The following is a 27,460-nucleotide window of genomic DNA, read 5'->3' as shown; positions in this document are numbered from 1 at the left end:
TCGTCCTGGATAACCCTGGGGGTCCGCACCTATACGACACCAGCCCGCACTTTCGAACCGTGATTCAATTTTGTTTCACTTTGTTCGCTACACACACGTTACGTGTCTTTGCTCTGCGCGCCTGACCCGAAATTAATTTAGCGCAAACACTTCTCCCTGATTCGGCAATATCATCTATTCCATCGCGTATCGTGGGATACCCGCAAAATTGGCTTACTCGTGATATCGTTCGTGGTAAAATTTGAACGAGGAATCGATTACTTGCGGAATTACTTTGACAACGTTGACAACAAAGCATTTCGTTTATTCGAGAAAGCTTACATTAAAATGCGGATCTTGATCTTGTGTGCGCAAAATGAAGATTTCTAATATTTTTATCGACAACACAGGAAAAGAAGAAAAATAGAGAGAGAATAGTGTATCTTACAAAATTAAAATAAATATTTTGATTATATTTATAGAGATTAAACTTTCCTCCGATAAGATAATCTCTTGTTGCGTATTTTTTTAGGATCTCGCACGTGACATGAATTATTGAAAGGAAAATTATTCCGCCGACCTTATTATTTCGATGCGTGTCAGGATACGCGGGTTCTTTTTCCCCAATGGGAAAAGGGTTCGAGAAAGCGGCATAATGCGGCGATGGCGGAATAGGCGTTCGATCGAGCACTCTCCTGTTATCAGGTGGACGGCTCGCCGCCGAGAAATTGGCGCAGACGTTACCCTGAGGCGAGGGGCTGGCTCTCTTTAAACCGCGTGGAATTTCCCCGACGCATGCGAGGTTGCTTTTGAGTGCATTCTTGCAGCCCAGCCGCGAGACTTTTATTACCCGTATAATTGCGTAATTCTTATGCGAGCTACTGTGCAATCCGACCTCTCTCTTTCTCTCTCTTTTGTGTGCAGAGAGTTTTCGCATCGCAAATTTTATTCGAGAACATAATATTTCCCCCTTTAACTGTTACTGTGGCGTTTATTCTTTGCTTTGAAAGTACATAATGCGCGAATTGGATTGTTACCGATTGCACGAATTATTGTCGCGTTTGTTCGATGTTCATATAACATTTCCGACGTTTTATATTTTAAACAAAGTGTTCTTGTTTTCGATTTCGTGTATCGGTGTAATCGGAAGCTAACATGTTTTGTAGAGATATAACATACATACATATCAATACACACACGTGTAATACACAATTGTACTTTTTTATTAAAAATTTTATTATTGACTGTTTTTATCGTGAGATTGTTATAAAGTATCAAAACAATTATTTTGTAAAATGCAAAAGAAAATCTTGTGATGGCGTATATATTTTGAAGATAAAGTTATAAATTTTGAATGTTAATAAACTGTAAAATAAGTAAAGGAAAAATATCTCGATATAAAAAATAATATAGGCTCAAATAAATTTTGTTGTATAATTAACAAATATAATCTAAAATGTATTTCTCGTATCTATATTTTTTCTGTTTATTCTCTTTTTAATTTATAAGATGTATTTTACAATTAAAAAGAAATTCAGCGTTATGTAGACATGATTAAATTCGCGTTCAGACAAATTTTCCATATTGATCTTGTAGCACTCGGTGTGTGAAAATGTAATCAAGAAGGTACTTTTTGCGGTTGTCATACGATAAAACGATGCATTTATGAGGCAAAATGTGAAAACGAGAAAAAAGAAAAAGAAAAGATACGATAGAAAGAAGCGGAGAGGTCGAGATTTACTGGCCGCGCTTGTGCATACCGTTACTACTTAACATAAGTAGTTCGTCAGAAGCAGGTCAGGCATCGATGCGTGCACTAGAGAGGAGAGTCTAATACAGTCCCGGTGCATTTCTGGGCGCACTTGTGATGGGTTGTAACGCGATTACCGAAAGTCTCTCTCCCTCTCACTCCGATGAAGTTCGCCGGTGGTGATGGTGGTATCGAGCGCGATTGAATCGCGAATCGAAAGGAAGTTTTACGGTTGCCTCGCGCCAATACGGAGGTCTTCCCGATGATACGTACCGTTATCGACACTTTTGCGTTAAAAGCGTCGAATAAAAGTGTCGGATAGTGTGTGCGCGCCCGATGCTATCGTATAATCGAAATGGCTTCGGCAGAAAGCGCCTCATAAACGTATCCCCGCGTATGCGAGTTAGTATTAAATGATAAATTCATGGGGTTTGCTCTAACGAAGTTATCGAACTTTCGATTTGTCATCTTGTGACGTATGGTGTGCGCCAGAGAAAGATCGCGCGCAAAATTGAAGGTTTGTGACAAACGACCTTTGCTCGAGAGAAACTGACTCTGAATTATTTTCAGCGTAATTCTTATTGAACTTGATATCGCAAATTATGTAGCTTTCTCGTATGCGTCGCATTAAATTGACTTAAATGTAAAACATGTAATGAACGATGGGTGTCTCGTTGAGAAGACAAGTCTCATGTAACATCGCAAATAAAATATCCAAATTAGACGTGTGGCTGGCATAAAATGTCGAATACGCTGAAGGAAATGTCGCGGACGAAACTTCAGTCTGGGTTACGAGACTAATAAATCTTTTTACTGCGTCATGAAGAAATCCATCTGTCGAAAAATTGAGACGAGACTGTCCTTTTAATAAAAAATATCATGTCAAAACGAGAAGATGTTGGAACAGCGCTAGGCAAATCGATATATCAGGAGATGAAATAAATCCGACCATAATTTCGTTATTAAAATTAACAACGTCTGTAAAACATTGACGGCTACTTTTATCATTAACGATCTGATCATGACTTGATATAGCTATATTAATCAAAGATAGATTTGTAAAATAGTGTAAAAATATCATGTTCGACTTGTTCACGTTCCGTTTTCAGTTTTCAGTCACAACGATTTTGATACCGAGTCCAAGACTCGCGCGTGCAATATTCGCGAGCTGATAACATCATCCGTCGAACATGACAGTGACAGGCGTCACTATTGATTATGCACGATTGTCGACCCGCCGGGCGTTCCTCGTGAGCGCATTCGCCACGATCGCGTATTCCATTTGTATTTGACAGCCAAAGTTCGCACGTAAGGAACCGGATTTTACGCGACGACGCCGCATCAATTCTCCGCTGGTCATAACACGCGAGCGCGATGGCAGATTTTGCGAAGCTGAAACTCTTACCTTGAATGTTTTCGGATACAAGTCATTTATCTCGAAGAGGTGGGCTATGAAAATTCAGTGTGGCACGTGCCAGCCGGTCCATTACAAGGTGTACACATATCAATCAGCGAACATGTACGACGTGTCGCATGTTCGTAACACGCGGATAAACACGCTCCGCGTTAGATATCGTAACACGAGTTCGATAGTCTGTAAAATGGCCAATGGATCATGAATGCCGAAACGGAGCAGATGCTATAAATATCTCGCGGTACCGGGAAGGGTGAGTTGAGAGAGGCACGCCGGCGAGAGGAACTTCGAGATTGACAATGGAGAGAGACGAGAGAGAGAGAGAGAGAGAGAGAGAGAGAGAGAGATCCTGGGGTAGCCTCGAGAAAGTTTTCCAATTTGAAGCAATTAGTTTGCAGTACGGCGCTGGATGGCATGCATCCAGATAATCGAATATGGGTCAGCTTCTAAAGTGGTATGGGGTCGATCGGAGAGGGAAGAGGGAAGAGAGAGAGAGAGAGGGAGGGAGAGCGAGTTTCCCGTATGTTGCACGTGCGACCGGGTCAACTCCGTTGCGCTCCTGGCATGTCCGATGCGCATAAAACCACGTGGCACGAATCGAGAACCGCTGCCTTAGAATTCTCGCCCGCGATAATCGATTGATCGATCGTTCCCCCTCCCCCACTTTCCTCTCCGATCTGCAATCGCAATTGATCGATGCACCGGTCAGTCCGATCCGACCCGCCCCGTCTTTGGGTGCAGTGATAGAGCTTTAAAGTTTTCCGCCGTATATGCATGTCTGCGGGGTCTCTCGGGATTGCGAGCGTACGAGATATACGGAAAAGAAAATTGCGATATCTCTCGAAATCCAACGCGCGTTGTACTTGTAGTGACAACCGCTCTCGTGTGTTGGCGATAATAATTTAAAACAGTTAAGCTTGAATACCGAGTTTGAAAAAATATCTGACAGTTTAGAAATGCGATAGAGTAACTGATTGTAATTCTTTGTATTTTTGCTTAACCGTAATTGAAATTTTACATAATTATTTTCTTTTTTTTACAGAATCCGAAGCCAGCTGGGAGGAATGGTGGACCTACGATGGTATTTCCGGTGAGTGATTTTTCCTCCTTTTTATCTATAAATTAAATTTTACAAAACTTGATGAAAAAATGAAGCTGTTGTGTCAAAATGCTCGACGTCTGTTAAAAATCCCGTTATTTAGTGCGCGAATTACTAATTACCGTTATTATGACTATTTAAATGGCCGTTCGCGTTACTTATTTTCGTCGAAAGAGAGAGAGAGAGAGAGAAAGACAGTTTGCTGAAACCGCGAAATTTTTTCACTTCTCTGACGCTTTTATGCGTCGCACGTAATTTTCGCGTTTTTCCCTTTTTTTGGATATTTCCGACTGTCACGCGGCGTGATAGACAAAGTAGGAAACTTAACCGGCTCGTTGCGCCAAGTTTGTTCATCTCGGGCAAAATTCTCGTAACTTTACTACCGAACAATCTAACGGGACGTTAATAGCAAAATTAATGTTATCCCAAGAACGTGGCGTGCAAAGTATATATTACATACTTAAAATTAATTGTCTAATATGATATCTACAAACACACGTAAACTAATCTGTCACGCGCGTCAAATCTCTACATTTCCGTGCGATTTAATTACGATTAAGATCTAGTTTGCCAAAAATTGCTCGATAAAACCGCGGGACGCAAATGTGTCATTCGCGATGTGATTATTATCAAATTCCTGAAAGAGAACAGAGGATATAAGGCGTTTCGCGCGAGAGCTCAGCTGGTCGTGCAGCTTCCTAATTTTCTTAATTTTAAGTTACGAGGCCATCGAGTGCCTCCGGGCACCGGTGAATTTTTTAATCTCAGCGCTCTCTTCTCTTTCTCTCTCTCTCTCTTTTTCCCTCACCGTCGTAGTTTTTATTAAAAATAAGGCGAGCGCCGATAAGACCGCGCCGGGTCTTGAGTTTAGTGTTGTTCCGCCCCATGCGGGCCAGCTGTCACACGAAAAAACAATGCCGTATACTCGGGCGTTGAGACGTTCGCATAAAACGCCAAAAATTTTGCTTCCTCCTCCCCCTTCTCCCCCACCGTCACCGTAGATCGTCGTTGGGCTCGCCCATTTCCGCGTTTTCTCTCCCCCTTCCCCCTTTTCCTGTCGCGCGAACCCTACGAATTTCTCGTCGGCCCGTTGACATCGGAGAGGAAGTTGTTGATCCCATTTCGGAATTTACGAGCGCCACAGAATTTCGCTATCGATTAGCTCGAGTGCCGCAACAAAATTAAGTTTGTCCTGCCAAGTGCCAGTAATATCGTTATCACAAATGATATTCTTGCAACGGCAAACACGAAACTTGTCACGTTGTTTTTTTTTCTACTGTTGTTACTTGGCTTCTGTGTGTAATGTGGAAGTGTGTTGAAAAAAGGAAGTTACCCGAGGGGGACGTGATAATATCGCTTTAATGAAATGGGAGAATAAGTATTAAGTTCAAGTGCTATCTCAATGATTATGATCAATCTAAGTTATAATTTATTCTAATCTTTATAATTCATTATTAAGTATATAAAATGTTGGGTTTATATATATAATTATATTATTAAGATTATTTTACAAACAATTGAATCGCGTCACGCAGGACGGGAGAGTTTTTTAATCGAGATTATCCGCACTTTAAGCACACCCGGTACGCGCGGTATCGGTTGACTGACTTATTACCGTGATCGGTAGCGGATACGAGTCGATTTTTAGAGTTCACGGATGTCTTATATTGCGGGCAGATGGGCTTCTCGTTTTACAACCAATAAGCGCACGCCCTCGGTCGCGCACTTTGAACTGTCGTTACGTACTTTGCTTTCTTCGAATTTATACAGGGCTTCTCCCCGTGGGTTTATCTCGCCCTCTTTCGTCTACGAAATCTTTTGACAAATTTGGAGGCAAAGGTTTTCCCTAGCGAAAATTTTATTACTTGCCGCTTTTTCGCCAAACTTTTTTTTAGCGCGTTTGACACTGTAGTATTTCCTCAGAAAATTTTTAGCTGAAAATATACTGTCAAAGAGAAATATTCTTGAATTTAACTGGGAAACGGAGATTTCGTTACCTATGCGCATCCCCGGAATTTAATTTGCCAGACGCATGTAACAGATCTCCAAAATTTTATCTTAAAAAAATCAACTGCGATTTGAAGACAATTTAAAAATTTCACATGACTTTTTAAACAATTTCAATAGATTTCTTTAGTGCCGTTACATGGTTTACTGTGAGCCGCAGTAGAGTGGAAGGCTGCCAATTTCATAAAGTATGCGCGAGCGCAGCGTACATGAGCAATTGCATTTGCGCGTATATTTACGCGGTAGCGGAATAATCTGGTTACGTTGCAACGCAGATTGCGCGACGTGCAAGTTGAGCACTTATGCTTTTTTCGACCTCAAAATGCACCGTCGCGGCACAATCATGTTTACTTATAGAGAAACTCTGATTTTATGAGCGATGCTGTGGTACATGATACATCTTTGATTTCGCCCCGAGGGCGCTCGGGCAAACTACCGCGGTGTGGCTGAACTTTGTTTTATATTATAAATGTGAGATGAAAAAAAAGTTTTTAGATATATTGCTTCGATTATATTCGCCAACGTAACATTCGCGTGTTCCAGAGACTTATCGCTTCTTTTCTCAACTATAAATACCGGAGAGATAGGATGTAAAAATAGCTGGCTTAAAATAGCGATTTATTTCGTAAAATCGCATTTTTAATTTTATAATTTTATAATTTTATTTATACAAAACATTTTTAATGTAAAAGTGTAAGCAAAATTCAATTTTTCTCACTTATTATGCGAGGATAAAACGTTATTTTATTACGACAATGCATTCAAGCTGTGCGTACACGTATCGATTTTAAAAGATTAAACACAGTTACCACGTATACGCTCACACACACTCACGCACACAGCTCGGCGGCAGATTCCATAACGCGGGAATACTCGTGGTTGCGGAAATAGGTCGCTGGGATTATTAGGGTCGAGAATTGCCGCGGTGTCAAAGTGAATCATCGTACGAATAAAAACGCGCACGGCGAGAGATGGCTTGCGAGAAAATCTTGGCGAATGCAAAACTTTTCCACGACGACGACGACGACGACGACGGGATTAAGCTCGGGTTCTCCTTTGCTCCTCGCCGTGCAACTGGTAGCATTGGCAGGATACTGCCACTCTCGGCGAACAGTTTCTTAAGCTCGTCGAAAGGGGCAGATACGCGAGGCTGAAGATGAAATTTCCCCGGTACGGCGAGAATACGTCTTTCCGGTTAAAGATGCTAAAAATGTAACGCGTTTCCCGAAGAATTGTATATTACGAGCCCACGCGTTGCGATTCTTAAATTCAGATACGATAGATATACGAAAATGATGCGTCTGTACGTGATAATGAAAACGTGAACATTTATTCAAGATATTTTATGAAAAATAAATTTTTTTTTTATTTTGATAATATCAAAGTTAATATTTTGATATTTTTTTTTTATCATCTTTAGAGTACGCTTTATAAAAGATGAACATATATATATTGATAATATAGTCGAGAACGCGAAAGAATGGTAGCTTGACGAAATGAAAAATTTTAGTGAATTGAGAAAAGAAACGGCGGTTTTCTTGGCGGAAATTGTGAACAGTCTGTTTCCTTTTTGTCATCCAAATATTTACTCGAATGAATGGCCTTTTCAAACTCTCGGCGTTCTCGGGCCGGGTTTGCCTGTTAAGTTTTGGGTAGCAACTGAGAGCGCCCAACTACCCGGATATTTGCACATCCGCGTTAAATCACTAACACTAATGTATTTATGAGGGAGAAGTTAGACGAACCTCCATGCAATACGATAATTGAAATTACCGCGCAAACCAGTTTACCAACGGGAATTGCGGGCTCCTACGTTCTAAATATTCGAAAGCCTTGCGATATTTGTACAGCTATATGTGTAGAGGATGTTTGCTAGTCGATGGGACAACGGGAATATAAGTAATTGCTCTCTCTCTTTTGCCGCGGACTAAGTCACCTTAACTCTAAATGCACTTTTCTCGTAGTGAATTTTAATCAAACACTCGTCGAGTTTTTCTGGACAAGTGAATCCATAAAAAAATATCAATCGTAATTATTTGCGACTTTTACGACTTTTCTTTCTCATGATATAAGAACGATAGAAGACGCAAATTTTCTTTTTAATATATTTCTTTTTGCTTTCAATTTTTATAGTTTGACACGAAAGGATTAGAAATTCTCGGAGCCTAACGATCGGTAGAGATCCTTATCCAAATTGCGGAGTTGTCCGCTGTTCAACAAGCATGAAATGGCCGAACTCGACGTTTGGATCCAAACGTGAACAAGGTGGACGGAAATATCGAGATACGAAAGCAAGCAGCGAGGCAATTTTACAAATGGTTGCACGAATACTGAATGTCCTCTAACAGCAGAACAGAGAACGCTACGTGGCTTTATATAACTAAAAGAAATATGCAAAACAGACGCGAAATTAAATCATTTTTGAGTTATCTTCTTCTCTCTCTCTCTCTCTCTCTATTAAAGATTGAAGAAATTATTAATATATTTGCAAATTATTTCGATACGACGAAATAGTTCCTGAAGTCAAATTTTCTCTTTGATGAAATTTAAATAAAAGACCGTTGTAGCTTTTTTTATTATTAATCCTTAACTTTTTATGTTAAGCGCGCTTAATATAAAAAAATGAAAGTGTTAAAATTTTAATATTTGATGATTTTATAAGCATTGCGGCTTTGATAGTAAAATTAGCGATATATATTTTTAGTTTGCTCCGTATCGGAAAAAGTGGATGTTTCTTGGGATACACTGTATATGTACAATGCACAAATCTTTGATAAGACTAACATCTCTGTGAATATTTAATACCAACTTTTGAAATATTCACCATGTGTCCTGCAGATCATTCTGTAGGTCGTACCTTTCGTACCGCACATGAATATTTCGCGACACTATCTTTAGAAAGTTAAACGAATGTAACGTGTGTGCCCTCTCTTACATTATGTACTAAATCTGGGAATTTCTGGTATATATATATATACAAGATATTAAAAATATATTTAAGAATCACTGGATGAATTCTGTCAGTTCAGTGTTCAGATGTATTAAATATTCTCAGCGTGTTCAGTGTTCAGATGTATTAAATATTATCAGCGCGTGTTATATATAAATTTAACGTCTTATTTAAATATAATTCCCTTCATAATTCAAGGAACACTGAGAGAATTTCAAAATATTATTTGTCGCTCCAATTCTTTTGCACGATTTTGTTACGAATGTCTATATTCAAATCGGTATACGATGATATAATTCAACAATAATTTGTGTTCTTGTAATAGCGCGAGATTTATGCGATAGTATGAGAAGTTTACGCGGTTTAGCTATATCGGGTGAACACAGCTGCTTAGACACTAAAGGCTGCTAGCCTCTGTGGTAAGCAAGTCGATCATTCGGTCAATCAAAGTTTGCCTGAAAGCCCGAAACTATTCGACCAGCCAGATTACCAAGCGTATACGTGTTCAGGCAACGGGATGGCTACTCGCGTGCGTAAATCCGGATTCCTATTTGCCGTCGAGTATACCGTCGTAATCAAAATCGTCTCGCACCTACATATGCAAGAGCTCACTTTCTCGCACGCCACTTGGTCCCGAGGGAATGCATCGCGTCCATTATTCCACGAATAGATGAAGAGATGGGTTCCACGAGTACAAAAGTTTATCAAATCTTTACATCTAATCTTTAGATTTCCGTTACTTGCTGTTGTTGAGAAAAGCGTTGTATATTTATAATCGAGCCAATTTCTTATATAATATTAAACATCCAATACAATTTATTTTTTAGATGTTAATGAAAAAAATTCAGAATTGCATATTGCGATACGCTCGCTTTAAATGACACGTCTATCACTGAGATCGCGCAAATCTGATCTTTCTTTCTCTCTATGAAAAATACAGTGGAAACTAGGTTACACAATATTCACTTCTGAGATGGAAGCGATGCTAGCCCGATAAAAGTAGTGTTTATTTGTAAAATGACATTAGGTCGCACCATAACTGCACTCTTGTGCTATTTTGATATTTTTCACGAGACTAGACTAAAAAAAAAAAATTAACTTTTATCGAAAAGGAATGAATAACACTTCATGAAAAGTGATACAATTGATAATTGATTGTTTTGGGATTTTTATAAATGCCGTTGTTCCTCTGTGAGATAACACAGATATTGGTAAAGAGATCTCGATAAAGAGATTCATCGAGAATGTAATTGATTTCCCGCCGGGAATATTATTTCTGTTCGCGATATACAACGCTATTTGTATGGCGAGTATTTAGCCATACGGATAGCCTGTCATTAATGCAGGTATAAAATGGATCGCGCTTTTCGACGGTGCGAGCGTAACGACGTCATAAAAATTTTCGCAGGTTTGAAGATTTATACGAGCCTTTTTGACCCGTTCTGCCATTTTTGCGCAAAATGATGCATTGATCTCTCCCGTGATGATCCCCCTTCCCTTTCATCGCCCGCGATATGTCGAGCCGTAGCGTTTGCGTCAGGGTCAACGAAATTTTCATCGTGATCAATGGGTCTGGGTCGGGTTAGGGCGACTACGAATTAGAGCGACACCTTGCAATGCGGGTCAAAGGTCAATCTATATACATAAATCGACACATTTTTCTCACACGCTTTTTGCGGGGAATATTTTTCCCATCTTTATCTGTCCGAAATTATTCCTATCCGTCACAAATATACTGCAAATTTTAGAAATTACAGGATTTATATAACTCTGTTTTTAGCCCATATGTAAGCGATGTACCGGATAGCAATCGAGTAAAATATTCGAAGCCGGACTTTGCGTCTGACAGATTTTACATGCGTAAGAACACTAATGAAATCCTGCGGTTCGCGTGGCGATCGCATATGCTCCTCAGTCTGGCCGGAGAGAGAATTTCTCGGAATTTCACTAATTTGCGAAATGTCATGGAATTTGGCCACGTCATCATACCGCACGTGTCCGATATCTGGTCGACTAGTTGCCGAAGGTAGTATGTAAGCTCATGCATGTAAGCTTTTGATGGTCAGAATACCGGGGTTCGAACGAAAGTGTTAATTATAATATATTTAAAACTACGTAGCATTTATTTCTTTAAATTGATATACAAACTCCTCTATAATTCTCTTTAGTATATTTATAAAAATATATTAAAAGTTTCTCTACGTATAATTTCCATCTACGAGAGAGAGAGAGAGAGAGAAGAGATTTGATTAAAATTATCATCTCTTAAATAATGCAATAAATCAACTTTGTTTAGAATTTTTATTACAGAAGTGCTTTAGCGATTATCATATAATGGAACGCGATTGAGAAAACATGTTTCATACGCTTCGATTCACACGCTCGATTATGTTCGAGAGGAAGTTCTGGGCACGGATTAAATCGTCGCTGTCGCTGTCGCGCGCGAATTTTGGCGCGAGAACTCAAGTCTCGGATAATTAACAAGCCGAATCGGAAACTTCTAATGGCTTCCATTTCTGGCTGTACTCGGCGGGATTAACGAAACGGGTCTACGCACGCAGAAACTTGGAACGAAACGATGGTCGGCACGTTGTACATTCGTTTCGCGTCGTATAGAGAAGTTTGCACGAAGATTTCGAATTTAAGCGCGAATGCATGGGCGAAATTCTTGCATCGTTGCATTTAGATTCAACAGAATCGAACATTCGATGTCGCGAGTTAGTCGAACTTGAATCAAATTTTACGAAAGCCGAACACACGGGAGACAATACAAGGAGCTACCTCGACTTTCCGAATTAAGTGAAAACGTACGCGATTAGTCAGACGCAAATGACACTTCATCTCTTATCACAATTTTCCGGCGACGAATTTAATCGAAATAATATTTCGGCGAAGAGAGAGAGGAAATTGCGGAAATAGAAATTGATATAAAATGACTTATGTTATATGTATACAGAATGTCCTATCGACATTAATCATGTAATAGAAAGCAATAATCGAGATGGCAATTTAATCCAAATAAAATTTCGCGTAAAAAGAACATAACCAAATGGATTCAAAATTATTAATATTACTTATATCCATAGCACCCTACAACACGTGGCCTAAATCGCATAATCAGGAGAATCAATTGTTCACATCCACATATTTTTCGCACTTAATTTAATATAAAAACGATATTCCGTTGTCGTAAGAAATCTAAACGTACGCTATTTCGATGATTAAATCGTGACCTAAGAGAAGAATAACATTTTCCGGTTTGCTGCGCTATTTCTTGCGATGTGTGTCATCGTTGCTTTCGCTCGAAAGTGAAACAGATCGGCGCATAACGCGGCGTCGAATGAATATTCCAGATGGTAGAGACTCTCTTGGCGAGAGAGATACGGCGGACCGAGCAGCAGCAGCAGCAGCCGATGGAACAGCACACAATACGATCCCGCGGCTTTTGCGACCCGTGAGGGGTGGCGGGAAGAAGGGGGATGAATGGGGCTCTTACCGCGTATATTTTTTCGCGTGTGCGTTTCGCGCGCGATTTGCCGCCGCAGGACGTCGTGGAGAGAAAGAGCGGCCGGAATTAAAGAAGTGGAATAAACATGCAAATGCTGGCCACTTTCCATCTTTATCACTTCGCGCTGAATGCGAGTGCACCGACTTAACTGCGCTCACACCGGCGACGAGATGGAAAAAAACACGGCAGAAAGGGGAGGGAGAGATTTTCTTTTCTTTCACGTTGCGTCTATTCTTTAAAATGCTACGCGGTCACGAATAGCGAGTAAATTGGATGCTGTGGCGGAATTATTAAAGAATTTATCTTTAAAAATCCGCGTCTTTAATGTATATTTTTAGAAAAAAATTACGCGTTCAAATAATCTGGTCGATTCGATAAAGTAAGAGGAGAAAATCAGATAAGGTAAAAAGAGAGAAAGATAGCTGCATATTTTTTTTTTTTTTTTAGAGAAATGTAAAGTCCTTCCTTCTTTCTTTTTTTTTTCTCATTGTCCTTTAAATACAGATTTAAAGGAGCCTTTTGAAAGTAAATTTTTCGACAGACGATTCTTCATATCGATCGATACAATACGATTAGAAGCGTGCTCTCAGAATGGCTCGAAGTAAATTTGTCACATCGCACTCTCGGTGAAACGTATTTTCTAGGAAGCCAGATTGCGAGGTAGTAGAGGATAACGCGCGGATAAAGCCGACGTATGCGCTATCAATCACGTTGCCGCTGGTTGCCGTTGTACATCACTCTTTGCGATGAGTAGTCACTCGCAGGCGACACAATCGTGTCGTTATCGCGTTACACGCTGCCATTGTGATTTACGCTCGATATCGCATCTTGACAAGTTTTTTTTTTTTCCAAAACAAGTTTGTCGCTTGTAAAATATCTATAGAGTGTTCGACATAGCTTTTCTTGCATTCTATTTACGTACGGATTCTTTAACAAAGATAAAGTAGTCAATCTGATGTAATTTCATTTGAATTACATCAACTTGATGTAATTTTAAATTGCAATTATAAAGGACGAGATCTTATTATGCGCGACTTATTATGCATTCATGCAATTTAACATTCGCCAAGCGAAATATGAACCGGAGCCGGGAAATATTAGCGAATGTGGTATTCATGATGCGACGGTCGGCGATATAAAACCATACATTGTTCGTGCGTTTAAGGCTATCCCAGTCTACTTTAGCAGTGTGAAAAATTGATAATTTTTAAGAATTTTTTTTTAAGAACATTAGAAATTAATTTTTTTGGAAAAAAAGAGAAAGAAAGCTGCATTTTTTTTTTTTTTTTTTAGAGAAATGTAAAGTCCTTCCTTCTTTCTTTTTTTTTTCTCATTGTCCTTTAAATACAGATTTAAAGGAGCCTTTTGAAAGTAAATTTTTCGACAGACGATTCTTCATATCGATCGATACAATACGATTAGAAGCGTGCTCTCAGAATGGCTCGAAGTAAATTTGTCACATCGCACTCTCGGTGAAACGTATTTTCTAGGAAGCCAGATTGCGAGGTAGTAGAGGATAACGCGCGGATAAAGCCGACGTATGCGCTATCAATCACGTTGCCGCTGGTTGCCGTTGTACATCACTCTTTGCGATGAGTAGTCACTCGCAGGCGACACAATCGTGTCGTTATCGCGTTACACGCTGCCATTGTGATTTACGCTCGATATCGCATCTTGACAAGTTTTTTTTTTTTCCAAAACAAGTTTGTCGCTTGTAAAATATCTATAGAGTGTTCGACATAGCTTTTCTTGCATTCTATTTACGTACGGATTCTTTAACAAAGATAAAGTAGTCAATCTGATGTAATTTCATTTGAATTACATCAACTTGATGTAATTTTAAATTGCAATTATAAAGGACGAGATCTTATTATGCGCGACTTATTATGCATTCATGCAATTTAACATTCGCCAAGCGAAATATGAACCGGAGCCGGGAAATATTAGCGAATGTGGTATTCATGATGCGACGGTCGGCGATATAAAACCATACATTGTTCGTGCGTTTAAGGCTATCCCAGTCTACTTTAGCAGTGTGAAAAATTGATAATTTTTAAGAATTTTTTTTTAAGAACATTAGAAATTAATTTTTTTGGCGTTTTTATTGATGTTTAAACAGTATGTCAGTATTTTTAAATCTTGGATATTCCTTCGGATACTTTTTTTTAGTTCACACAAGTCTCTACGCGTAGCGTGTTCGAAAATGAAGGATGGTGGATGCTTTTTGTGTAATTGTCTGAAATGAATAAACTTAATCTGGTTTTATTCCGTAGGATATTTATGGGATATTAAACCTAATTTTATTAGAGAAAATTTAAGAATAACAAAGTAATGTCATTTTAAAATTAAATGTTTCAATTTTACTGAAATTTATTCATTTCTTGAAGATCAGAAAAATATTAACTTTAATTTAGATTTAGTATCCCCGAGAAATGTACTCTTTTATTTAAAAAATTGAAATTATTCGTCATACTAACTTTGAAAACAATGTTTTGAGAAAAACACGTTTAAAGTTTTGCAGGCTTATTTAAAGACCCATCCCCTATCCTATCCACAGTCGTAACTTCGTTAATATCCCGAATTTTTAAATAAAATTTGAAAGATATTTTTCAGACGCTATACTTTCAGAAAATGTAAAAAAATCAGTTTTTTTTACTCTCTAAAGAGAAGGGACACTTAATTAACACATACACACTCTCCCTCCCTCTCTCTCTCTCTCTTTTTCTCTCTCTCTCTTGACGGCAAATATTCGACAACATTGTTGACTAAATTCGCGAGCGAATTCATAGGTTGTAGCATAAAGCCATCAGAGGATGTTTTTCAGAATTTCGGTTTTTCGTTGGTCTGTTAGTGTTATCCGAAAATTATGTGCGAAAATATTCTTTGCGTGCGGTAGACAGCTCGCTCTAGTTTGGATAGCTGGAGGAAGAAGAGCAAAGAGAGAGAGAGAGAGAGAGATAGCGTAAGCCGGAGAGGAGCAGCAGAAGGGCCGCACAGAGATTAAACGAAATTATTTAAATGCCGTAATTTAACATCCCGACTACCGGCGACCGGACTTGCTTCGCAGGTGTTGAACATGCATGTATGCATAGAATATGTTTCCGGAAAACCGGACTCTCTCCGCTTCGCTCCGCATCGGGTCTGGTCTGGTCCGGCCCGGTCGGCTGGTAGACCGGATGGTCGGCTGACTGTGGAGTGTGCGTGCATACATTATTATAGCGGGTGTGTGCCCGACCGGAGAGAGCGACAAGAGCGTGGATTTCAAACAAGCGGGTCCCTCATGCGCTCTTTCGTTATACGGTGTACGTATCTGTTTATCGTACACGCGGTCCACCTTCGCGTTTCGCCCTCTCTCTTCGTGTACAGGAAGTTCTAATTAAACAGGAAATTAACCGCGTTCGCGCTTTCACTGATATCACGCGCTCTCAGATTTAATCTCGCATACGTGTAGTATTCTCTGTCGATAAAATTTCGTGTATTTTATGTGTGTAATAATATACGTCGTGCTTTTATTTAACTTTTAAAAAAAAAACGATTGCTTTTTTCGCGCGTTTTGGCAAACCAGCTATGTATAAATTGAATCAGATTGAAATCAAAACGTGTTAGCACCTCTGTAGCTCGATGATTGCGATGCTCCGCTCGAGTTCTCACTGCGTAAAACGCGTCGGGATTCGCCGGTTATAGCATAAAAAGATGATAGGGCATGACAATAGCCAGAAATTGTAATAAAGTATACATATATACACTTTACGCGAATGTAAAAATTGTGACTTTTACAATCCGATGTTTGCCGATTTGCGAGATTTACCTTTGTCCCAGGCTCTCTCGCGAACCTGTGTTATAACGGAATTTAGACCAGCTATTAGAGAAGCGATATCGATTCAACTCGACGGTTCAAACGTAAATGGGCAGAGGCCAAACGAGTGATCGCGTGATTGATTTTGTAACTGACGTAGATAGAGCGCGCGGCTCGTAATTACCGGTACATTGATACATTACCGGTAATTACCGGCGAACACTTCTTGGCCTCCAATCGTTGATCATGTTATCACGATATTCGTCGCACAAGCGTGTTTTCAAGTTTGCAAAAAATATACGAAGAGAATTGCGAACCGCTCAAACTTAGTATCTAGAGGGTTGCCTTTTTTTACTCGATTTTGAAAGATATCCGATACAGATTTTTTTCATTCCACAAATCCCACGATGACACAAAGGTCAATTTCGCCGAATCGATTAATTAATCGCGAATATTCCGCGGCAATATGTTGAGCCAAAGGCCGTAATAAATGTCCGTGTACTGGTATTTACACCCGAGAAGCTGAAGGCAATAACGGCATCAATGGTGGAATTACTAGGCTCCCGGAAAAAAAAAAGATCCGTGAACAAACGGTCACGCGACAGGTGCTATAGCAGCTGATTGCAAAGTTTGCTTCCTCCTTCTCCGCTACCGTTTATACAGTAGCACGGATATTCAAATGAAGCCTCCAGCTCTTTCTCTCTCTCTCTCTCTATCGCGCTTTTCAAGGAATTACTTGCAATATCACTGATACGAGCAATAAAATTATGACCCCAGGGTGAAAGAGCGTTCGCGCGCGCTCGAGGGTCTGCTTTTTTTTCCGCCGATGAGATTGCCGTCTCTAACTAAATGTGTTTTCTTTTTTTTTTGTTTGCCGCGAGCTTTTTGCAATCACGCGCATAAATCCACGCGTACGTACGCGATCGTAAATTGTAAGCCGTGCGATAGGAAACTAGTAGTCGATATATCGACAAGCGATAAATAAATATGTCCTACTGGCATAGATGCAAACTAATAAATCCGCCGTGTCTCCAAGTTAACCGGCGAAATTTCGATCGATTGCGAGCCTCGTAATGAAGTCGTCTCGCCGCCGTCCTCGGCGTCGGATGAAGATGCGAGACAGACAGCTGCGTTGTTCACACGGCGTAAAAGCTTCGATTAAACTTATACGAAGAGTACCTATATAGCACGCCCGCGTTCTCGTATACCTGTAAATACGAATTAGCCGACTAATCTCAGACGGAGAAACGGAAACTTGGAAATCGATCGCGTGCGAACACCAATCCAAGTTCACCTACAGAGTCAATTGCGAGAAAGATATCTCTTCTTCAGAGAATAATAACATTACATTAGAGATTACAAGAGAAAATAATTGATATATTTGAAAATACTATTTATAAAAATAACGTATATACGTGTTCCAATATTCTCTTAATTTTGAGAGAATTGATATTTTATAAAATTTTTTTTTTTAAAAGAGGAATGATAATCGCGTGAATTTACAAATTAATATATAAAATTACTCGTAAATTTATCATCAATCGTATTCGAACGGCCCTCGGCGCCGTTGTATCATGTTACGCACTGTTTAGGATTGAACGCATTACCGGGCTACAGAAGCAATTGCCTTAGTTAATTAACGAATTTACAACTATGCATGCCCGCGGCGCGAATGCGACTCTGGCGATATCGTTATCGCGCGTTGATGCTGCGTGTTAAGCAGAGAGCTCTGTTACGGTGTTAGAATCCGCTTATAAATTGGTGTCGCGAATTATACACGTTGGTGCGCGAATGCTGCTATAATTGTTACGCGCGTATATGGAGAGCTTTAGCTGTATATTCTTTCATTTTGTTTGAAAAGGATCCATCGCGCGCGACCCGTGTAAAATGCGACGAAATTGTTTTACCTCACGCGGCAAAAACTATACACGACCGTGTTTATTCGCCACTTTGCCGCGTTGATTAGCGTAAATATGGATGGGGTGGAGCGGGGGGAGGGGGACGCAAATTTTCGCGCAAGCAAAATGACAAATTACTGAAACTGTAAACGTCATTATATTTGTACCATGGCGAAAATGGCAATTTACTCTGTTTTACCGCGGATCGGAAAACTGCAGACGTATCGAGGTTGATTTGGAAACTCAATATGTAAATTACAATTTATATTGGCCGCGGGAATGATTCTATTACACACAGTAGGTCCTTTTGAATATAATTATTTGTACGAAGAGAAAAAGAAAGAGAGAAAGCGATAATTTCCTCTTTTCATCGCTCAAAAAGAAATGACAAGAGATTTTACAAATTAAAAATGTCTTTATAAATATTTATTATATATATATCACAAATGTATTAAATACATAACATTTTATAAAATTGCGAAATTTTCGTTTTCGTTTATGAAAATGGTAATATCGGATCACATTAGCCGTCGCATATTCCATCGCGGCGCATTCTCGTTAAGATTTTGAAGCTAACTCGATTTTTTTTTTCGAGGGATTACACGTAATGGTGGATTTGCGCGGCTGCAAAAGCTGATGAAATTTTCAAGCATTTCGAACATCTGATCTGCCATAGTAGTTCAGTACACCGATGAGGGGAAACTCCCGTTCGTATTTTAGCTCGATGCATTTTGGATAAACTCGTAGTCTCCCTGGACTACAAGTGGTCCATTAGCTTAAGTGAAATATAAATGAGTATCGACTTTAAAAATAACGGAGAAGACAATTATAATCGTAAGTTCATTAGGAGATCTCGTGTTTACGGCGGTATACATTTATCGCGATATCAATCTCTCAATATACAAGATAAATTAGGATGTAAAGATACACAAAGCGAGGGACTCTGAAATTTTGATTATCTATTCGTACTTTCGCGGATTAACAATTTATCGAAACTCTCTAACTTTAAATCATCGACCCTGCGCACGATAGATTATTTATACGCATAATGGTCGTTCGAGTAAATTACTCTTTTCTGGGATAATATAGTGTCCTAAAAAATAGCAACGTGCCAAATCACACCTACAAATCGACGTGGACGTCAATGGCCATGGTAGCTTTTTAAAATCAATAACGTGGCTTTTTAATATCTCGTCGCGCGTGACAAAATATTTCACGCGGATATTTCAAATACTTTAATCGCGCCGGGATTTACGCGCCGTAAATCTCACGAACGGTGTAAAATTTAATTCATTTGCCCCGTGCCCAGTGCATTTTTCACTCTCCAGACTAAACTCGTTCTCCCGGGCCGGTCGTTAAAACCGGTTGCCATTACGACGAAACGCCAAATATCGGATGTACACGGATGTGTACGTGTACGCGAGATAATACGCCGATGCTATATTGAAATTAAATGTAATTGTGCAACGTATGTACGTGTACACGCACGTGTAACTCGTACGAGCGGCACGCGCGCGACTATGTCGTTTGCGCTGGACGTGACGTTAAAACAGCGTTACATTATTACGACGTGTAGCATTATATCCGTTTCGCGTTATCACCCCCCGAAATCCTGCTGAGCCCTTTTAATGAGCGAAGTTCAGAATGCGAAACAAAAAAATGTGACACGTGGAAACTAACGTTCGCGGCGGCGCGTTATGCATCAGCAATTAACTTTCCTGATTTTCTTCTTGCGCCGGTATCCTCGGGGTGCACTTAGCGGATGCAGCGAAAGCGGGTCGTCAACCTGGTAGCTTCAGTTTACTGGAATTCTGGTGCAGCTTCAGCATGCACTGACACTCCACTGACGCTCCAGGCGTTTGTTTACGTCGCACGTATGTCGTTTATTATCTGAGCGAAACTATGAAAGCAGTCGGCGCGTTTAACGCTGATTTCGTACAAGTTATACTGCTTGTAAACACGCGATATTTGGTTCTAATGGATCTCCCGTCGCGGAATTACAGCGTCGTTTCGTACGATATATTTCATCTTTTCTTTTTCAAAACGATTTTTTTTTTACTTCTCAATTATTAATTCTCAAAAACTAAATTATACTTGAAATTAAATAAAAAGATATTTTATTGTGAATTATATGTAACATTTTCTCGAAAAATTAATCTTTAAACATTTTTTATTTCCTGAATTGTTCGTGTCTCGACATTTTTTTATTAAAAACGAAATTTACTTCGTATTGGTCAGAGAATCTGTATACTGATTTCTCTGTATCAACGCTGTAAGCGAATAGAGAGAGAGGGAGGAATCTGTTATTCTGAATTGAAATATGCCGATCTCTTTCTGACACCGACAGATTTTGGAAACCAAAATAGAAAATAATTATTACAATATTATAATATTAGAATATTATTAATTTTTAGGATAAATAATCAAGTATCTTCTTCACGAGTAAAGAAGAATTATAAATATTAATCTTACTTGAAGATCCACATTTTGTATAGTAAACGATTTTTAAATTTCTACAAGCAAATTTCTACTAGCAATGAGAAGGATAGGAAACCGATAGGATTTGAAAGACTCAGATGCGTCATTACAGAGTTTGTCGGTTGACATGGATTAATACGGAGAGAAACGCCGAGAAATTTTCAGACCGAAAAGAGCAGCAAACCCAGACCCAGATAGCAACGAGCAAAAGGTAACAAAAGTGAAAAGTTCTAACAGTCCGTTGACGTGTCCCGACGTCGTTAACTTCGCGGTCGTGATATCTCCCGGTGTTGTTCGTCACTTTTCAACGTCGGTGGGTTTCCCCATCGACCCATCGCGACTTCACACACTTTGGCGCGCATCCCCTATCGGCTACAAATTTAGCTGCGGCACGCCAACCCTTATACCACAACGGACGGGAAAAACCATCGGCTTCTCTTCTCCCGGCTCTGAAAAAAATATTTGTTCTTTCCGATCCTTCGATCGCGAGAATGCATTGCGGTTTCTATCTTTCTCTTCAGTTATCGACGAGTCTCGATTTTAAATGGTGGTAGACTTAAAATTCTCCCATACATTCTCTTGGCCAATAAAAAGTAAAAGTTTCTTTTAACAAAAATTTGATTAAATATTTCCTTTTCTAACGTTTTGATTTTTTTTTTTTACAATTAATTCTTAGAAACTAAATTATACTTGATATTAAATAAGAAAGTACCTTTAATATTTTCTCTACACATTTTTCACATTTTTTATTTCCTAAATTATATATTCGTGTCTTTGTGACATTTTTTTTATTAAAAACAAAATTTATTTCGAATTGATTAAAGGATTTGTATACTGTTCTTCCTGTATCATGTGAACAGAGAGAGAGAAAGAGAGAAAGGGAGATCTGTTATTCTGAATTGTCGGTAGAAGAGCGGCTTAGGACGGAAGGGCGGCTTAGGGACGACGAACAGTAGGGCGCGAAGTCCAATTAAGATGTTTTTCAACAGTGAGGGGCTTTTAGTCCGCAGATATCGGCGTATCTAGGCGCCGCGTCGCCTCGGCCTACTGCGAGAGGAGAACTGAATTCATATGCATACATGAATACATTTCGCTGTTCCCCAATCAACCTATTCGTGCTCGCCCCGCCGGCGGCGAAGCTATTGTCCGCGGATTGCCGTACATCGTGGGCAGATATTTTTTGAAGGGACACACGGGGAATATCCCCATGCTAATGAACGACTATCCCATTTCTCCATTTCGCACCTCTTCTCGGATTATAATCCTCGTTAGAATCTAGAAGGGATGAACACGCGACGCGTCTAATTATGGATATCATAATTTACTTGATTGGAATTACAAGACACATGGTAGCTTTTGAATAGTCACAAACTATTCTAAACCGGAAAACTGGAGAATCTAGTGGAATTCTAATGATTAATCTAACATGCGTTTATTGAAAAACACCTTGATTGCCTGAATACTTATTTTAATTACAGAATATTTAATTTATTAGCGCTTTAAATAAACAATTTATATAAAAGATAGTTTATATAAAATATTTGATCAGAAAACCCGAGTATATATCCGCAATTAAGCGAAAAGCGAATCGGTTTCTTTTTATTAAATTATATTTAATTGTTTATAACCCAATTTTTCTCAATAAACATTTTATTGATAGTACGTGATCGATTTTATATTCAGTAGAATATGCAATTGTTAAGGGAAAAAAAGAAACTAAGACACTAATGGCACTTTGATACATTAAAGTATAATTACGTTATGTATTTTTTTCACGGCTTTCTCTTCGTCACGAAATACTCCGTCTTTGATGATATCGTTACACAGTTCGATTCGATTTGTAAGAGAGGCGATGTCGCGGCGACATTGATTAATTATACAACGGCAATTAATTTGGAAGTGATGCGACAGCTTAAACGACGTCGAAGCTGAAGCGAAGACCCCCGAGGTGATGTAATTTTCGGACAATAAGTCGTGAATTCTTAATATTTGATCCTTACGGTCCCTCTTTCATTAATCATGATGGATATAAATATCGTTTTAAAAGGTGTCATTATTAATGGCACGATCCGCTTTTAAAAAGTGTCTTCAATTCTAAAGCTGAACATTATATTAAGCAGCATCTATCTCATATGAGAATGTTGAACGATAATATTGCGTTGATCTAAAAATATTTTGCATTTAAAAAATAATGCTCCAACCGAGGATTCCACAGTTGATTCTATATTTGACTTTCTAAAGAAAAATGTTAACGGTCGTGATTTATATTTTTATCAGAAACATATCTAGAGACTACTTTGTTCGAACGGCTGACCGGTCGGCCGGTGCGAATACCCTCTTATCGTTGGTGAGAAAAAATCGCGGGAAATAGGTCGAAGGTTGCGTCCAGCAGGAAGAATAGGGGACTAATTCTTTCCGGCTTTTGTACAAACTTCTGATACGTCGAAAACGCGAATAAATCTCGTCGGAGTATATCGTTGTAAGGAGGAACTTTTTATCGATAAAATCATACTTCAAAATATATTCTTCTTTCTTGGATTTTACACGTGTGTGTGTGTGTGTGTGTGTGTGTGTGCGCGCGTGCACGTGCATTTCAAACTTCAACTTTCCGAAACTAGATTTGTAACTAAAAAAATATAAAAGAAAGTTTGTGAAAAATAAATTACAACTTGCTGTTTTTCTTTATTAAATTATTCTGTATACAGTAATAATTAAGATCTTGTAATTTTTCCAGCGCACACTTGTAGCCTAATTAATTTCATCCTATCTAATGTACATTAATCTCTCTCTTTTCTTGGGTTGATTAGATCATTTGATATTTTTTAAAACTTTTCAAGAAACTTTTCACATCCCTCCGTTTAAGCCGAATGCATACACTTTGCTCTTATTATTAAGAATTCTTATCACTTCTCTTTTGAAGAGAAGCCACGTTACGACATAAACGACTTAACGATCTGATAAAAAAGCTGGCTATAAAGAAAATAAAATCAAGCGTCCTTGAAGAAGTTCCTGAACTTATAAAGGACCTCCGGCGTCATTATATTCCTTATATCGACGACCTTTGCCGCCTTCGTGGCAAAACTCGACGGCGCCCGATGGTCGGTCGCGACACTTTTCATGTTCTCGCAGGAGTCAATAAATCTTCCGTTCGTTTGGTGGGAACGAGAAAGAGTTTTCCAAAGAGAATCGAGAACTCACCAGCAGCTCCCGGCCAAACCTCTGCGATATATTTTTTACAGCACGCTCTGGAAGAATTTTCCACTGTTTTCACCGCTGTTGAGCTCTTTTTTACTTTGCCGCGGTAGCGTAAGCTATCGACGAATCAGATTGAAAACCCGTGTTACGCCCGCGACTTAACGGAATTCTTACGTAAACTTCTCGCGAAAAGTCAGTCGCTCGGATCGTTTATTTGGTCGAGTTTACTGCGGTTTTTTAGTAGATCGCCAAATCGTGTCCGTAGAAACCGCGGCATTCTTCAACGCAATGATGATTGAAACAATGCAAAAAATTTCTATTGTACGCTATATGATTAAATGTGATGTTTACAATGTTAAAACATATAAACACGAAAAGAATTTTAAATAAGATATGTAATAATATCGAATTTTTTTCTGGTTCTTATTACAAGGCGCTAAATTTGACAAATAATTTCAGTTAAATGTTGAATATCTATTTTAAAGATGATGATCTCTTTTTTAACGTTTCCTAAAATTAATCTGTCTTAAATTTTTAATTATCCCCATTTTGATGAATTAATTAAAAGGAGCGAGAACAACTTGTTAAATTGCTTCTTCTTTCTCTTTCTCTTATTGCATTTTCAATTCAATAAATTAAATTTTTATATTTTAAATACAGTTAAAAATACTTCTATTATATTTTATATTTATTGTTAAAAGCTTCTTTTTATACACACACACATACATAGAAATTTTGCAAACATATACTATTTCTATGATTAACTTTTAAATTTATTTTCAGAGAATTATTTTAATATAATACAAAAGGTTATATTCTTTTTATGTACATACTTTTATACATTGATCGGCATTCAAACTACACGCTTCGGTGAAAGTACGAACGCACATCGGATTTATTAGAATAGTTCGCTGTATATTCAGTAGTAGCAACCGGGGGTCTTTGCTGACGCGTAAATATATATGCTAATGAATACCATGCAAATAACAGCACCCTACTTTCCCTCAACTTTTCTCTCTCCGGGACGTGCCATTAACACAGTTTTTACAAGCATTTGGTTTTCAGATCTTATACGCCGTATCTACCGCTGTAACGTCCTCGTTGTATTAAGCGAGACACTAGCTGGCGAGTTTGTGCGTCACGATTTTTCGCGAAATTTAAATGTCGCAACGAAACACACGTCTCTTTCCCGCCTCGTTTGCGTTTCCGCCCACGCGAGTTTTACAATGTTCCGAGTCGGCTGTTAAAAAAAAAAATTGCTTTACACCATTTTCCATAATACAATTCGCACCGCAAAGCAGACAATTTTATTTTGAAGCGGGTTAATACCCTGCGCTGTAATTGCATATAATATGCATTAAATAAATATATTATTTACCTCATCCCGGGGTATTTTTATGATGAATATCATGTGTCATATTACATAAATTTTTCAAAACTGTGTGAAGGAAACAAGAAAACCCAAAAATTTCTTTTGCATGTGTGTCTTCATTTATTTATTTTTTGATAATTTATTACAAAAAACATATTTAATTAAAACTTATTTATGTAATGTTAAATTTCTAAATTTTTCACACAATGTAAGTTTCTTATAAAAGTAAAATTATATAACAATATTGTTTCTTTTTTATATTATTGCATCTTTAAAATATATAAAATAAAAATATGCGAAAGTTTTAAATAATCAGTCGGTAATCGGTTTGCATTTTAAATAATTGGATCACCAGCATAGAATTGCCATTATTAGTTTTTTGTTTATTCTTGTCGCAGATTTATTATCGAAACCTACAAAACTTTCTATTTTGATCTTCGTTAATACAAAGAATCCTATCACGATTATTCGATTTTCTCGCATTTGCGGAAATCATTAAAACGCGGTTCAAAGCCGATCCGATCCTGGCATTTTTCAAACACTCTAGCCGTCGATTAATTGTTTTTATCAAGGCGACCCACTATGTAGGGGCTAATCCATCCTTGATTAATCCCGCTGCCGTTCTCGAGCGGCGTATTGCTTCTTATCGACGGAAATCTAACGGCAAGAGAAGAAATTCGACTCGACTTGGCTCAACGAGAAGAAGAAGAAGAAGATCGGGCCAAGATGGAGCGATGAGCGAGAGAGTAGATAAAAAATTGCCAGCAATTATTGCTAGCGTCCGCTAGCTTATAATTAGGTCGGTTAACGAGGATAGAGACGAGGCAGGCTCGAATACTCTTATTTTTTTCTCAAACAAGACCACTCCCTCTCTCTCTCTTTCTCTTAGAAATAATTAAAATAAGTGTTTAAGGGCTACAGCCGCATGACAATGCCGTAGAGGAAGGGGGAAAGAAATTTTGCGTTGTGGTGGGTTGGAAAACTGCTCAAATGAGGATCCGCCAGAACGGATTGCCGTGCTCCGAGGGAGAATGCGGACGAGGGGGCAAGAAGGGGGAGAAGGGAGAGGACCAGGCTACGTTGGCTTCCACACTTAATCACTTTTGCTAATTGCAGAATGATTGCTCCGCGCTTGAAGTTTCAATAATGGGGTTGTTACACCTCCCCCGTCAGGACCGCCTTCGTAGCCTCGGTTATATACCAGGGGCCAGGGGTGCCTGTGTCGGTTCATACCCCCCCTTCCACTTCCGTTCATCTTCTCCCCGCCACTTGGGCTTCCGCCTCGCCGTCGTCGAGCTCACCTCCTCAGGTTCCACGTGATAAATGCTATAATAGCCTACCTGCCCTCGGGTGATAAGAAAGTAATCATTCCATCTGCCCACCGTTATTTCATTATCCTCCCTCCCTCCCCCCTCCCCTCTCTTCCGGGCCTCTCCTAAGCTTGTTCCGGGAATGGCCACCCCTTATCCGTTGCACCGGTATCAGCAGCGAACCGCTTCTTAATGACGGCCGAGGAGGTAATTATGCAATTATACGCAAAAGTAAAATTCGCAAAGGGGAAGACAAAGCTGTGATATCCGCAAATTCAAATGCATTTCCGGCATGGGGATGAAAATTCATTAAAGCGCATGCGCTGTAGTATTACTTCACTGTATTATCGAATTATCGTGGGATATTAAAAATGCTAGGTCAAAAGTTTGAATAAAATCACGCAGTAAAATTTTGTAATATAATGTATGATAGCGGTGATGCAAATTTTCTCTGCGAATTATCGATGAACAATTACATGTTATCCCACATCTTGTAGTTTTGTAATTTGATTGAATTTTGTTTAAGGAATTAAATACACATTACATTTCTTCCTATAATATATGTCGCGTTTATGCAAAGGAGATTATATATTATATATTATATATAAGACTCTCTCTCTCTCTCTCTCTCTCTCTCTCTATATATATATATATAGGATGATTGCATAAGTTCGTGCCCGATTTTCATAGATGGCATTAAGTTA

General features: G+C 38.9%; 1 protein-coding gene across 4 annotated transcripts in view; it reads left to right on the top strand.

Annotated features, from left to right (window-relative positions):
• The window catches only part of LOC115232902 (carbonic anhydrase-related protein 10), a 142,040-nt gene that overhangs the window by 61,766 nt on the left and 52,814 nt on the right, over positions 1-27,460 (top strand). For all 4 annotated transcript variants that reach the window (XM_029803072.1, XM_029803069.1, XM_029803070.1 and 1 more), the window contains one exon: positions 4,186-4,233. In XM_029803072.1, coding sequence (XP_029658932.1) covers positions 4,186-4,233 — 48 coding nt within the window. The remainder of the gene's footprint in view (positions 1-4,185; positions 4,234-27,460) is intronic.

This window comes from Formica exsecta, unplaced genomic scaffold (assembly GCF_003651465.1).
Source record: "Formica exsecta isolate Colony F162 unplaced genomic scaffold, ASM365146v1 scaffold1505, whole genome shotgun sequence".
Classification (NCBI taxonomy): Eukaryota; Metazoa; Arthropoda; class Insecta; order Hymenoptera; family Formicidae; genus Formica; species Formica exsecta.
Note: the sequence above shows the minus strand (reverse complement) of the source record. Positions and strands in the feature narration are given on the sequence as shown.